The sequence below is a fragment of the Mollisia scopiformis genome (genome assembly GCF_001500285.1).
Source record: "Mollisia scopiformis unplaced genomic scaffold LY89scaffold_6, whole genome shotgun sequence".
In the NCBI taxonomy this organism is placed as follows: domain Eukaryota; kingdom Fungi; phylum Ascomycota; class Leotiomycetes; order Helotiales; family Mollisiaceae; genus Mollisia; species Mollisia scopiformis.
Window position 1 is genome coordinate 729132 of NW_017263586.1, and position 13768 is coordinate 742899.

The 13768-nt window shown below is 49.2% G+C and overlaps 3 protein-coding genes across 3 annotated transcripts; all 3 read right to left on the bottom strand.

Moving 5' to 3' along the window:
- Window positions 1-367: 367 nt before the first annotated feature.
- On the bottom strand, window positions 368-3983 carry LY89DRAFT_444535 (uncharacterized protein). The gene has a single exon (XM_018207574.1). The coding sequence runs from the start codon at window positions 3578-3580 to the stop codon at window positions 653-655; it is 2928 nt and encodes a 975-aa protein (XP_018074841.1). The 5' UTR covers window positions 3581-3983; the 3' UTR covers window positions 368-652.
- On the bottom strand, window positions 3964-6897 carry LY89DRAFT_682211 (ubiquinone biosynthesis protein-like protein). The gene is made up of 3 exons (XM_018214457.1): window positions 6033-6897; window positions 4480-5946; window positions 3964-4431 (listed from the first exon to the last, which is right to left on the bottom strand). Exons 1-3 carry the CDS (start codon window positions 6651-6653, stop codon window positions 4387-4389), a joined length of 2133 nt encoding a protein of 710 aa, XP_018074842.1. The 5' UTR covers window positions 6654-6897; the 3' UTR covers window positions 3964-4386.
- A 757-nt stretch (window positions 6898-7654) lies between these two features.
- On the bottom strand, window positions 7655-12108 carry LY89DRAFT_730525 (calcium transporting P-type ATPase-like protein; the record flags this gene model as incomplete). Its single annotated transcript, XM_018219488.1, has 3 exons — window positions 7655-8537; window positions 8591-11992; window positions 12050-12108. The coding sequence occupies 3 exons, from the start codon at window positions 12106-12108 to the stop codon at window positions 7655-7657; spliced, it is 4344 nt and encodes a 1447-aa protein (XP_018074843.1).
- Between the last annotated feature and the right edge of the window lie 1660 nt (window positions 12109-13768).

The window sequence follows — 13768 nt, forward strand, 5'->3', positions numbered from 1 at the left end:
CTCCTCAATCTAGACTTTACCCCTTTCACGATGTCTCCTTCGGCCCCCGCCGTGCGTCGACGAATGAGCATCGAGCAGTTTGTCATTCGTTCCCGGGAGGCGCAAGGTCGTGTTTTGGGCTAGGGAAGAAGAAACTCTGCCGCTTTTGGGGCCCGAGGCTTTATTTTGGGTGATACGCTTGGACAGAAGGATGTTGGATGAACTGATCATAAAACAAAGGTACGTATGTGGTGAGGGATGTGGTGTGACGAAGTGAAGCGAGGTGGAGAGGGAGGTGGCGTTTTGTTTTGTTTTTTGAGGTGATTAGCGTGGATTATGTATGAAAGGAAAGGGAAAATATGAAAGACAGAGGAGATGGAAGTGAGACTACTAGTGATCGCTCCTAGATTATTCTTACACTTCAAAAGCCTGGCTTTTGAAACTACTCTACAATATACCAACATACCAGCCCAGAATCTCAAAACACGATATCTTAAACCTGAACTCCAATCCCATCGTTATTTCCATCCCATCGTTATTATCATCCCATCATTACTTTCATCCCTTCGTCATTTTTCCTTCCCAATAACGCCGACGACATCATCTCTTGCCGAAATATTTACCGAGCTTCAACTTTGTACCTTCCTAGAACATCCATGGCGCGTAAAGCACCTTACTGCTCTTCCTTCTTCTTTCCTTTCTTGTCGTGCATCACACTCCGCAAACTTTGTCCATATGGCTCAGTGAAGTGATCCCTAACAGCATCAAACACGCCCTTTGCCTTCGACGAAGCTTCTCCGCGTCCTTGCTTTACTTGTCCATCTTCGCTTGCATTACTGTAACCATTGCGGCTCGAAACGAATGTTGACGAAGAAGCCTTGCCAGTCTGGTGATCGAGCTCGTCCATTGGAGTACCTGATTCGTCGAAGCTGGAATCGAACTTTGGTTGTTGAGCAAACTTTGGTTGTCGAGCATAGCCACCAGCGATGTTAGACATATCAGGAGATCTGGTCAACATTCCTACATTGCCGCCTTTCTTCATACTCTCAATCTCTAGCTGCAAGTTCAATCTACGAGGGTATCGCAAGGGAGTTTGACCAATTTGTTCGTCCTCATCTTCAACGATGGTCTGATGGCCTTGACTTTCGGAAGCAGATTCGAACGTCTGGACACGCTTAAGTCTAGTGCTGGGTCCACGGTCCATGCTCTGTCTGAGAGATCTGGTTTGTTCCTCAGATGCGGCACGCTTGACTGCGATAATGCTATGACGTTGATGCGCCGGGGCTCTGTGAACTGCAGGGTCGTTGATTTCGCGCTGAAGATTCTCAAGTGGTGACCAACCAGCTGCCTGGAGAACGTGTCCAGTGCCAAGTCCGTTGCCATCTCTTGTGCCCGAACGGATACGTCCTGGTGCTGAGTTGTTATTGAAGTGATGAGCAGCATCTGGGGTTCCGCGCTGAATTGAGCGGGGAGAGTCGAACGGGAATCCGACAGCATGCTTGACATACGCTGGGGTCGGAGGTGCGATCGGAGACTCCTCTTGAATGCCTGAAGGAGAAGCATTGTTCACCAGGCTCTCCGAGGAGGTGTGGGCTCTTGGACGAATAGGGGTCTGTAAATGAGCACCGCTGTTCGCACGATATCTTGCATCGGCATACACCGGTTGCCATCCTGGATTTGTCTCGAGAGATATCATGCTAGGGTAATTTGGCGATGTCTCAAAGGTTCTTGGTCTTCTGGAATATACACCAACGTTGGCCTCAACATCTATGTCTCTACCGTTCATCCCCAAGGACTCTACACCACTGGCTCTCGTAGAGTCTCTCAGCACACGATCAAGGAGTCCAACCTCATCCACACCCAACTTCTCGTTGAACGTCGAGAAGTAACCCTTCTTTCTGGCCCAGATAAACAAGACTACGACTCCCGAGAAAGCAAACAAGACTATGCTGATCACAAGCCAGAACGTGGTGCCTTTGCCAATTGCGACGCGTTGAGTCGATGAGCTTTGATCTCGGATGATGACAGCAACGCAAGCAGTGGTGCTAAGAACCGAGCATTGCAGGATAGCAACAACGACCCAGAAAGGAATGTCTCGCAGAACTGCTCGGCCTCCAGAATGCACAGTTTCGCCATTATTGCGTGCAATTTGAGCTGCTAGTCGAAGGACTGTGGGAGAAGGTTGAATGTAAGCGTTCCTAATGGACAAATTGGTCATCTTCGCGCGTTCTAATTCCAGCCTGAATTCGGCTTTCTTGGCTGGTTCATAACCTGGAACGTCTGCGACATTTACTTGAGAAGATCCAGCGACCGGATTTTCTTGGAGATTCATACCAACACTTCGTGCGCGTACAGGGATTGGTGTCTTGAACAATGGCTTCCGGTCTGGATTACGAGCAGGAGGAGGTGGGGCAACGGGTGGAGGGTTTTGTTTCGAGGTGGAAGAAGAGGCTGTTCCGCCTCTCTTGCGGTGTTCTTCAATCAACAGCTCCGAAAATGAAGTGGGGACCCGCTTTTGGCCTTCATATGCAGCAGCAACATACTTATCTGCACGCGAAAACTTGGGGTTTTCACTTTCGCTCTCACCGCCATAAGTAGCGCGTGTAGATGCGGTTGGAGATCGAACTTGACCGGTCAAGTGTACCTCTGGTTCCTCACACAGGAATGGATTTGTGGTTCTGCTCCGAGGAAGTCCTGAGCGACCGCGAGCTTCATCTGGACTGACCAGTGTAATATTACTGGGGCGAGCAGGAAGCCATCGGCCGTAGTCCTCAGTTGGAGCGGTTCTATGGTTTGATGCCGGTTCATGACCTTGTCTTCGTTGTAGAGTTGGTGAAAAGGAATCATGGACGCTGATCTCTGTTGGATCGGCTGATCTTGGTGTGTCATCAGAGTCACTCAAGAACTCGAGAGGGGCAGCTGTTTCGTGGGGCTCGTAGCCACCATGATAGTCATATCCAGCAGTGCCATTACCAAGATCTTCTTGAGTATTGTATCCAAAGGCAACATCAGATCCCGGTCCAGCAGAAGTGGCAACCGAACAGACTGTCGTAACTCTTTCTTCAGCAATATCATCAGACGAGTATTGACCACCACATCCGATATCAGGTCCGGGACCAGCAGAAGTGGCAACCGAGCACATAGACGTAACTCTGTCACCAGCATCCATACTGCTGCCACTGACGGCTCGTTCATGCTGCTGGTTGACATTTGGAATACCACTCGCAATTCTTCGCTCATTATTTTCGGAATAAACACGAGGTTGCAGGATCTCAGGAACAGGGGGAACAGGAGGAGTAGGACTCTCTGCATCTCGGAAAGGGTTCTTGGAACCGAGATCGGAAGACGAACTCTCTTTTTCAAAGACACGCGCGAGATCCTTGACGGAAGGCGTGTTGTTGCGAACTAGTGAATTTCTGGGTCGCTGAGCTTGTCCATGGCCGCCGACTTGAGGAGAAGCGGGCAAGGGCGCCGGTCCGGGATTTGAAGCGGTGGTATAATGCGGAAGTGCTGGTAGAGACTTGTTGGTTGCGGGGTCCGAAAAGGGGTTTGTCGGGTTGGTAACCGTACGGTTACGAACTCGAGAAGTCGGTTGCGACATGTTTATATTTGTGCGCAGAGGCCTTCTATCGAACTTCACGGTGCGAGGACGCGATTCGAAGGAAAGTAAGGGGATTGTGTGTTGCAGAGGCTGTTGAAGTTGTCGAGCTGCAAGAGATCGAGAACAAGTCGCGTTGAAACCGACGCCGACGTCGACAAGGCGCGAGCAAGGCGCGAGGCTTTACTAGACTTGTGCGCGCGCAGCTTGTCAACGATCTTGACGGTGAAGAGGTGACTCGCAGGGTAAGAAGACAAAGTCAACAAGTGGATGAGTTTGTCTTGTGAGTAACAAGGGGGAGACAGAAGTTGTTTTCAAATCCAACGCGTGCTCCAGAAGCAGTTGCAGGAAGGACGGAAACAGAAAGAGGTGGTGAAGAGAGAGGTAGAAGATCGGAATCAAGATGAGGAGGAGGAGAGTTATGGATTCGAAGCGGCCGCATCTTAGCGCTCTTTACAACAATGTTCAAGTGAATCGATATATGCTACACCGCCTTAGGGTGGGCAATATAGCAAGTACTTCGCCTTTAAGGGGATAGTTTGCTATGAGAGGAAGCTTTCTACCTACATTGATTGTAAGGTTACTTCTTGTGGAGTTTGACATTGCACAAGAACTCCCAATACTAAAGGTACTTCTTATGGAGCTTGATATTGCACATGAACTACACCCAAGACTAAGGGTACTCATAGGATGAAACCTCGTCTATTTCTATGCCTTCTCAATGGAGAAGGGAAGAGTGAAAGGAAGTCTACCACCCAATGCTATGATACAAACGCCGTCTATGCTCAAAATCGTAACAAACCGTCTGTCTATACATTTGGTGAAAGCAAGTCATATTTCACACATCGCTCGACCTGTTTTGTGATTAGCATAGCTCCAGTCATACTCGTTGGGAGACTTACATCCTCAATACTAGCCTGCAAGAATTTCCTAGCCTCCAACCCAGCCCAGACTTTCAACATGGAGAAATCACCCTGTCTCAACATGCCCCCACCACTCTGGGCTCCTAGTTGTCTCAGGATGGGCAAAGCACTACTCAAGAGATCGATGTCAGGGTTCAGACTCCGTCCAATACCCTCAAGTAAGAGGATACTGATAACCACATTGACGAAATCTCCCTCCATCCTGACATGATGACTCCTCACCATGCCCAACACCTCATTGAGAATATCCCCAATCTTCATATTACCCAAAGCCAAAGTCCTCGATTTGACGCCCAGAACAAGATGTTGCATCTTCAACGCAAAGATCTCTTCGTCGATAACGGCGTCTGGTTGTCGACAGCGTTCACACATCAGATGACCCGCTTTATAGCCATCGAATTCGGCTACCGCTTTGAAGAGATCGAGGAAATTGCGGCGGTTTGTGGCGTTGAGTTCGGTGACTAGGCCTGTGTCGATGAAGATTAGTTGAGGCCTGTAACCTTCGTAGTCGATTTTCTGTAGCTCGGTGTCCCATGCTTTGAGGTCTTTTTTATGTCTAAAGGGTCTTAAGCGAGCGAGAACTTGTTCCGTGACATCTGGCTGCGATTGTGGATCTTCGTCTTTGTGTTTGCTGAACGGTAGATGCGGTTTGGACGATTGGTAGAATCGGACCATGATATTTCCGGGATGGAGATCCGCGTGGACGAAATTATCAATGAGGAGCATGTGCAGGAAAGCATCTAGACCTTCGTCCGCGATTTCTTGCTGGAATACACCACCTCCATTTTCCATGAAATCTGAGAGCGGGATTCCTTGAGCGAATTCTTCGACGAGGACTTGTCGGGTGGTGAACGCTGTGTAGGGGTACGGAAACCAGGCTGTGGTCCTCTCTTTGAAGTTCTTTCGAAAGATTGTGAGGTTTGCTGCTTCGATTCGGAGGTCGAGTTGTAGTCTCATCATTTCTCCGAATTGGGAGACTTCGTCGGGGAGGGAAAGCCATTCGATAGTTGGAATGGCGTTTAGGATCGAGGCGAAGAATCCCATTATTCGGAGATCTCGTCTTACTACCCTTTCTACACCAGGATGTAAAACTTTGATGGCAACATAAGATGAAGGCACTCTTTGAGGTGTGCTCTTGATCAATGTATCCACATTCTTCCTTGCGATTTTGGTGAAGTTCTTTGGTTCCTCTACATCTGTGTCTCCTGGTACAGCAAGATCAGGCTTTAGTTTTGCTTTGTAGACTTGTGCTATTGCTCCTACTCCTAAAGGCTTCTCCTCGAATTCATCAAAGATCTCTTCAAATGGTCTCCCGTCAAAAGCTCTCCTTATGATTCGCTTCGTTTCGTGAAGAGAGTGAGCTGGTGCATTGGAATGTAGATTCGACATAATTTCGCACATTTCCTCAGGGAAGATATCTGATCGAGAAGCGGCCCATTGTCCCAACTATGCTCAGACATTAGCACATTCTCTCTCATCCCAGACTCATTTCCTCCGAACTTCGATTCTGAAGGAGAAGAAGAAGAACAAACCTTAATAAACGCCGGCCCAGCCCTCTCCATCCCCCGAACCAAAAACCCATACCACCACAAACACCCCCTCCTCTCCCCGCCCCTCTGCCTATCCCTCCTCCCCACCCACATAACCGGCACACTCACCATGACCGGCACAAAAATAACCACCAAATGCAAGAACCGCAACCCCGTACAGACCGGCTCCCACAGATACCGATCCAGAAACAAGACCACGGTATCCTTAAAACGAGCAAAGCCGCGCGTATCGGCAGACACGGTCTTCGAGTCCTTGAGCTCGGAGCGAGACGCGGCGAGCATGCGTCCCTCTGCCGTTTCGTTCGTGCCTGTGTTGTCTTCCTCTGAAAGTTGGATGAAGACTACGGGCGAGAGGGACGTTGCTGTTGCGAAGAGAAGGCCCCTTTTGCTGGGTGGGGAGCGCCATTGCCATTGCCATTGCCATTTACTTTTCCCTCCCGCTCGTTGACTTCCTCCTCCGTGTATATATGCTCGCCGGGCAATGGGTTGAAGCCCAAGCCCCAGACCCCGGCTATTGTAATTTGGTAGACATTGCTGCGACCGTAATGTCGGACGAGGACAGCGAAGACATGTTCGGCCAAGCGTCAAGGCCGACCTCCTCATGCTGAGCCGGAGGAATGAAGACGTGCTATCGGTGCTCCATGAGGGAGGGAGAGGGCGAGTTGTTGCGATGGCGGCTTAGTGTGCAGGTTGCGGAAGCTTGTGATTCGGGACGGGATTGAGGTGACGTCAAGCATCAGGTTTGGGGGTGTGGGCATAGGAAAGACTCCGTGTAATTTTCTGTGATGAGAGTGCAAAGTTGGAAAGGAGCTTGTGTGGCATTATTGGCAAGATTAATGTTCACAGAGTGATTAGATATTGTAGGTAGATTTGTTATTTCTGGACGGCAATAGGACTATTGTTCGCTCCTCGCTCCAAGTCTTGGCGAGTCAGGAACATAAGACATATCTGTAGCCAGCAACATGGTCACAATTGATGAGTTTTTTTGTTTTATTTTAAATTTGCGTGTTCTAGAAATCGAGATTTAATGATGGCCGAATAGTATTTATTAGGTAGAATATCTTCGTATTCCAAGCTCAAAATACTATCTCATTCACACTACCAAGAGCCAGGAAATCACATAGTCAAAAGAACATTCGCTTTTACTCCGTACACATTGTATTGTTCTCATCCTAGTATCGTTGATTTCTCAACTCATCGCAAGCCGCGATGCAGTGCAGCCTCAGCTACACTAAGACACCTATATATAATCATACGTCTCTATAACGACAGTGAACAAGGCCCATTCCAGCCAGGAATCTATAATCCTCTCTTCATACCCAATACAACGAGCGCATTATGCACAAGACAATAAAACTAAAACAGTGGTTTTTAGGGTTTTCTCAAATTTCCCAAGCCGAGCCAGCCCTCCCAAACGCCGGGTGCAAAATGCATCGTGACTACCTACCGCGCCATATCGAGAACGAAGAGGTATATGTACAAAAGGAAAGCGGGTGGGGTATAGTAGTACAGAAGCTGTCTATTCGAGCTGCTACGTCTCGATCGACGTTGTATGTGAATCCAGAGGATTCGGAATTGCGAGTGTTGCTTAATGTGAGAAATGCTCAACCAGTGGATTTTCGTGCCACAGGCGGAGGTCGTGGAATGCTTAAGCCTGGAACCACCGGATTGATCTCTGGAATCTGGCTTGGAGGAGCAGCGAGATGATGAGGATCTTCAGTGATGATGGGATCATCCTTCCTTGTGTCGGGGTGGATCTCGACATCTTCTCTCTCTTCAAGGTGAGACCTTCCCAGAGCGCGAGTGAATCTGGAGTCGTTGTCGTAATTCCGTTCAATTGGTGACCATCCAGCAACACTGCCAGCAATGATACCGGCCATGACAGTAGTAGCTCCCAATGCGGAATTCGATCGGGACCGGTTGCTGCGGCCACGTTTGCGAGACTCAGGAGTATGTGCAGATTGTCCATTTGAACCAAAGCTGTCTTCTCGGTGAGATTCCCCGCTGGGTGTTTGTGGTACGGAATTTGTTCGAGAACGAGATCCACTTCTGGAGCGAGGGAGCCATTGATCGCGAGCATCACGCATGGCGAACTTGAGGTTGTTCAATCGACCACCCTTCACACGCTTGAGGAAGCTGAGCTCCTCCTTCACATCTGCGAGAGGCTTGGGGAATCGGAAGTGCTCTTCTTCGTCGGATACTGTAAGTTCAGGTCCTTTTTGTTTTGATCTCCAGAAGTTGGGAATGAGCCTCATAATGAGCTCATCTGGAATGAGGCGGATACACGCTCCAATGGGGATGGAGAGGAAGCCAAGGACGATGGAATAAGCCCATTGTGCACCGTTTAGTCGGACAACGTTAAAGGCTTTGCCTCCAACAAAAATGATCATGACCTGCCCACCAACCATGACTACGTTGATGGCCATGAAAAACCAATTGCGGCTGACACCTTCAAATATATTGAATTTGTTGTCCAGGCGACGATTGCTGCAGATGTGTTAGTCACGGAACTTGGTTCATTGGGCTAGCGGGTTACTTACTTCCATTGATTGAATATTTGCATCCATACAAACGTGTTGAAGACCAAGGTTGGTACTTGATTCTTTTCGCGGTCGGACTGGTATGACAGAATCGAATCAGAGCCATAGTAGAGAAGCAGAGTGATAACAAGTTGGTAAAGCGATTCGCCAATAATCATCTTCCACATAGTAACACTGATGAGTGGTGCGGACTTTGGGTCGGGCTTTCTGTCCAGGATGCTTTCCGTGGGAGGGTCTGTTGCAAGAGCCAAAGCTGCCATGGTATCCATAATCAAATTGACCCAAAGCAGTTGCACGGCAGTCAGGACAGACTTTTCTTGGTCACTCGAGACAGCAGTAATGAATGTCAGCAGAACAGCCGTAATATTGACAGTGACTTGAAATTGCAAGAACTTCTTGACAGCGTCATTCACAGCTCGTCCCCACATCATTGCTTTAACAATGGACGCAAAGTTATCATCCATGAGAATGATGGCAGAGGCTTCCTTAGCAACTTCGGTACCAGCTATGCCCATGGAGAATCCTACATCGGCAGTCTTAAGAGCAGGCGCGTCATTCGTGCCATCACCAGTAACAGCAACGGTTTCTCCGAGCTCCTTGAGGCGTTTGACAAGAATGCGCTTGTCCTCTGGGCTAGATCGGGCAAGTACTTGTAGGCGAGGAATTGTCTGATCCATCTTCGTTTTGCTGAGCTTTCGGAATGCTGGACCTTCCATGATGAGACCACCTTGCGTGAAAATACCGCACTCGGTGGCAATAGCTTTAGCTGTGTTCAGATTGTCTCCAGTAACCATGCGGACAACAACACCAGCATTCTGGCATTTCTTGACAGCTTCAGCGACGCCTTCGCGAAGAGGGTCTTGAATGCCAACGATACCCAGGAAAACCATCTGCTTAAAGATGTCCTCAAAGATAACTTCAGTTCGGTCGCCTTCAGCAGTTCGAGCACCTTTCGGAGGCCACTTGTCAAATTCGCGGTAGATCATACCAATTGTTCGCAGCGATCGTGAGGCATAGTTGTCGATGATGTTGTTGAGGGTTCGGCGGTTATCTTCAGTCATTAGAGAACTTGAAGGCTCCTTGGTTGGATCCCGAATGATATAGGAACATTTTTCCAAGAGAATCTCCGAAGCACCCTTGACGTACAATCGATATTTGCCATTCTCCAACTGCACGACGACTCCCATACACTTTCGACCAGAGTCAAATGGAATGAGCTGGACAATGTTGGCATTTGATCTCAATTGATCGACCTGGCCCATTCCCAGAAAATCTCTAGCGTAAACCAGAAGTGCAGTTTCTGTCTTGGAACCAATGAAAGTCTTCTCTCCGTCAACCTCACCTTCAAAGGCAGTAGAATTGATGGCAATAGATTGCAACAGCATGTGTTTGACGCCAGAGTGTAAAGACGACACGACCTCTTGAGGTGGTACACTATCGACAGCTTCGGGCTGAGTCTGTTTACCCTTGTTGATTGAAGGATCCTCGCCAGCGGCATCAGTTGCAGCGCCGAATCGTGATGTTGTTCCCAGAGTGCCAGCAACGACTCGCATCTTATTTTCGGTCAACGTTCCCGTCTTGTCAGAGCAAATCGTGGTTGCGTTGCCCATGACCTCACAAGCTTTCAAGTGTCGTACAAGATTGTTGTCCTTCAACATGCGAGTAGTTGCAAAAGCCAAGGCAAGAGTGACAGCCAAGGGTAATCCTTCAGGTACTGCAACCACGATGATGGTAACAGTGACAATGAAGATATTCAGGAAATCTTGTCCTTTTCCAGCAGCGTCGTGTGGGTTGTGAGGCAGGCGAACCAGGAACTCGATGAACAAGACGATGAACAGAAGAAGACCTGCAGCTCCTCCTAATTTCGCAATGTACTCGGCCAATGTATTGAGTTTGGACTGTAACGGAGTGACTTCGGGATCCTCTCGCAAGGACATGAGAGTCTTTCCGTAGCTCGAATTGACGCCAGTAGATGTAACCAAGAATGTACCAACACCTTCAGTGACCTGTGCTCCAGAAAGGATGAAGGGATCCAATTTCCGTAGACTTTCATGGTTCTCAATCGCAGCGTAAACTTGATCAGCAGGGTGTTTCCGAATCAAGTCCGATTCTCCAGTAGTCTGCGACTCGTCACATTTGACATTGTGCCCATCGATGAAGATACCATCCACGGGGATCATGTCTCCAGGTTCTAAGTGCACCACATCTCCAACCAAAATATCAAACACCGAGATAGCTTGCGTTCTGCCAGACCGTACCACGTTGACGTCCCGATCCTCCTTCTTCTTGTTGAGTTTCACAAATTGCCGCTCCTTTTGCCAATCATTTAAGGACCCAACGACAACTACAATGACAATAGCCACGATGATAGCTACTCCTTCAACCCACTCGATTGGCGGATTTTCAGGAGTATGCACGGTTCCAAACGTCTGATAGAGTCCGACGGCGAGTGAAATTGCGGCTGCGATGGAGAGTAAAATGAGAACTTTATCGTTGTAGGTGATCCACATTAGTTGTAGTAAATTCTTTCCCTTCTTCTCCGGTAGTCGGTTGTCCTTGAATACTTGCTTGCGGTCGTAGAAGGCCGCATCCGCCGGAGCTGCTCTCCTACTCGATCTTCGGGATCCCTTCGAATCAATCCGTTCCAAGGGTGGCTTTGAATCCGTACCAGAGCTTGAAGCGTTCTTCGCTGCGGCTTTTGCTTCATCGAATGTCACCGCTCCATCCAAATCACTCTCATCCATGCCCAAGCCAGCTTTGCGATCAGTTCGCAGTCCCTTTTCCAAGCCCGCCAAGCCTCCCAGCGCGTAGAATCCTGGCAAACTCTTGGGGTTAATGAGCTTGTTCAGCTGCCCGGGAGTAAAGGCAAAACTGTTGTCCTCCACTTCAAAGTCCTCTTCGGTTCCTGGATCTGGCGTTAACGCCTCTGCATCATTCATAATATCATCGTTTCCTGGTTCTTTTCCAAATGCGCGATCCCCTTGTGAACTGTTCGCATAGGTCTCCCCACTGTAATTCGTAGCCGAATGATTTGCATCGTCTGACTCTATCGAGTTCTGCCTCGACCGCAGTCCTGGGACTGCAAGAAACCCTGATTGTTTGTCTCCCCCTCTCGATGTTGGTGAGGATATATTATGTGGTGAGGTTGGTCGGCTGTCCCTGCTGTCAAATGAAGGAGCAGGTCTGAGTTCTGGTATGGATGATCGGCTCCCCTGGCTAGCATGATGTGGTCGGTGATTTGTAGAGGTATGGGTACCGTCGGGGGAAAGGGGACTGGAGGGTTCGCCCTGTAACGTCGATGGCGAGTTAGGCAATGCTTTCAAAGCGACTGCATCGCTATCCATATCTTGAGGTGGTGGGCTCATATTACTGACAGCAGATGTGTCGATGGTGATAGTAGGCCTGAATCTATGTTAGACATGGCTGGCAGGCTATGTATCTATACAGAGGGATGCTTACGCTCTTTGCCTCCTTCCGCCTGGACTGGGCGAAGGGGAGGGTCTCTTTGCGTCCGCCATGCTTGAGGTTCAACCTATCTTCTGGGCTTGAATGGTACTTGTTGAGTCTTCAGCTCACAGCCCGAGGCGCAGAGCCTTGGCTTGTATTGGTTGATAGCTGAGATTCGACTCCTTTCGGCATCGGAGGGAGGCTGTGCGAGTTGGTGTAGAAAGGTAGTCCGGCTGCCCAGAGAAATATAAAGGTAAGCTTGGTTCATTCAAGTTTGTGACGGCAAGACTCTTTCAAACAAATTCAGTGAATGGCAGCCAAGACCGCGGACTGAGGCATAATTGAGAGGGAGGCCTTGGCTACTTCTTGTGTCCGCGATACTCGTGAATGTTCTTCGTTCTACCAGAGAATATGCGAGAGTGCCAATGATTGTTTCTTGTGACGGGAGGAGGAATCGCAAGAGGGACAGTAGGATCACTTCTCGAGAATCTCACCTGTCTTTCGGGCATCAAACAGCCGCCGTGATGGACCCTGCGCTTGTATCTGGCGACTGGGAGACCGTAGGATGGGAGTTACAAGTCGGTGGGTTTCCGCACGTCGATATGGGAGAAGTTGTTCAGCATTGCACCATCTGCCAACCGTCTCAGCAATGAAGGAGTGGAAATTGGACAAATTGAGAGAGCATGGACAATTGAGACAAGGACAGAAGCAAAGAGTTTGTTCTTTTCGGAGATGGCACTCTCATTGAATGGATGCCAGTCCGTTCAGGATGCGTGTGAGTGAGTATGGGGCGGACAGGACAGGACAGGACCACCTTTCCGCAGATTGACATGGGGCAGGGAGAGGTTGAATGAACCGTGAGTAGCGCGGTTTTTGAGGCTGTGCAAAGAATCTGTGCGGGCAACAACAAAGTTTTCGAGCGCCTATGAGGACGCCACGCCAATCCTCTCCAAACATGAATGAAGCGCTTTGATTTCTTGGAAGTTGTTTCTGGCCGTCGAGATGATGCGTCTCAGCGGCAAAATCTCTCGTCTTCTTTCTCAAACATTTCTCTGGTCAACCCCAGATATTATGGGATGTTCGATGTTGGACGATGGATTAAGAAGCGACGGGGGCTATATTGGGCCTTACTGCAAATAGAATAGGTGGTGCCGCTGCGAGCTAGGGGGGCGGAAGAGGTGCAGGATTGCCCGCTCCCAAGGTCAAGGCCAAGACGACAGAGACGACGACGACAATCACGCTTGTCTGCTCAATGTCCGTCCTACTCCACAATAATATTCGTCGACAAGAAGAAGCTTCAATCAAAAAGCTCGACATGTCGGATTCCTCCATTTGAGAACCGCAGATCTCCCCTTTTCTGTTCGCTCCTGCTCGCGTTCATCCATCTACTGCACCCAATTGATCGGGCAACGACGGTCCAGTAGGTATTTCAGTCACATTCACATCGCACCGCATCGCCCGACCTGCGTCCGCATATCACTTTCTATATTGCTACGTACTTTCATCCTCCAGATCCGGGCGGCTGTAGTCCATACAGGTTGGAGGTCGTGACTACAAGAGAACGGTACCCAAAGCCCGAACCAGCCGAACCAGTGCCCTTTGGACACTCATAGAGGAGTCAGCGTCGAGCATCATGTTGTTGCCAGCCAAGACTATTCGGGGTTTTGGCCCAGTCACAAGGGAGTAATATCTTGAACATCTCATCATCGACTTTCTCCTAGGCTGGCACTA

What these genes read in the sequence shown, in the direction of transcription:
- LY89DRAFT_444535 (XM_018207574.1), bottom strand. Translation starts at nt 3,580, where the DNA reads ATGTCGCAACCGACTTCTCGAGTTCGTAACCGTACGGTTACCAACCCG.
- LY89DRAFT_682211 (XM_018214457.1), bottom strand. Translation starts at nt 6,653, where the DNA reads ATGAGGAGGTCGGCCTTGACGCTTGGCCGAACATGTCTTCGCTGTCCT. An exon ending in CTGGGCCGGCGTTTATTAAG is followed by an intron (nt 5,947 to 6,032) that starts GTTTGTTCTTCT and finishes GTCTGAGCATAG; the next exon opens with TTGGGACAATGGGCCGCTTC. An exon ending in TGCAGGCTAGTATTGAGGAT is followed by an intron (nt 4,432 to 4,479) that starts GTAAGTCTCCCA and finishes ATCACAAAACAG; the next exon opens with GTCGAGCGATGTGTGAAATA.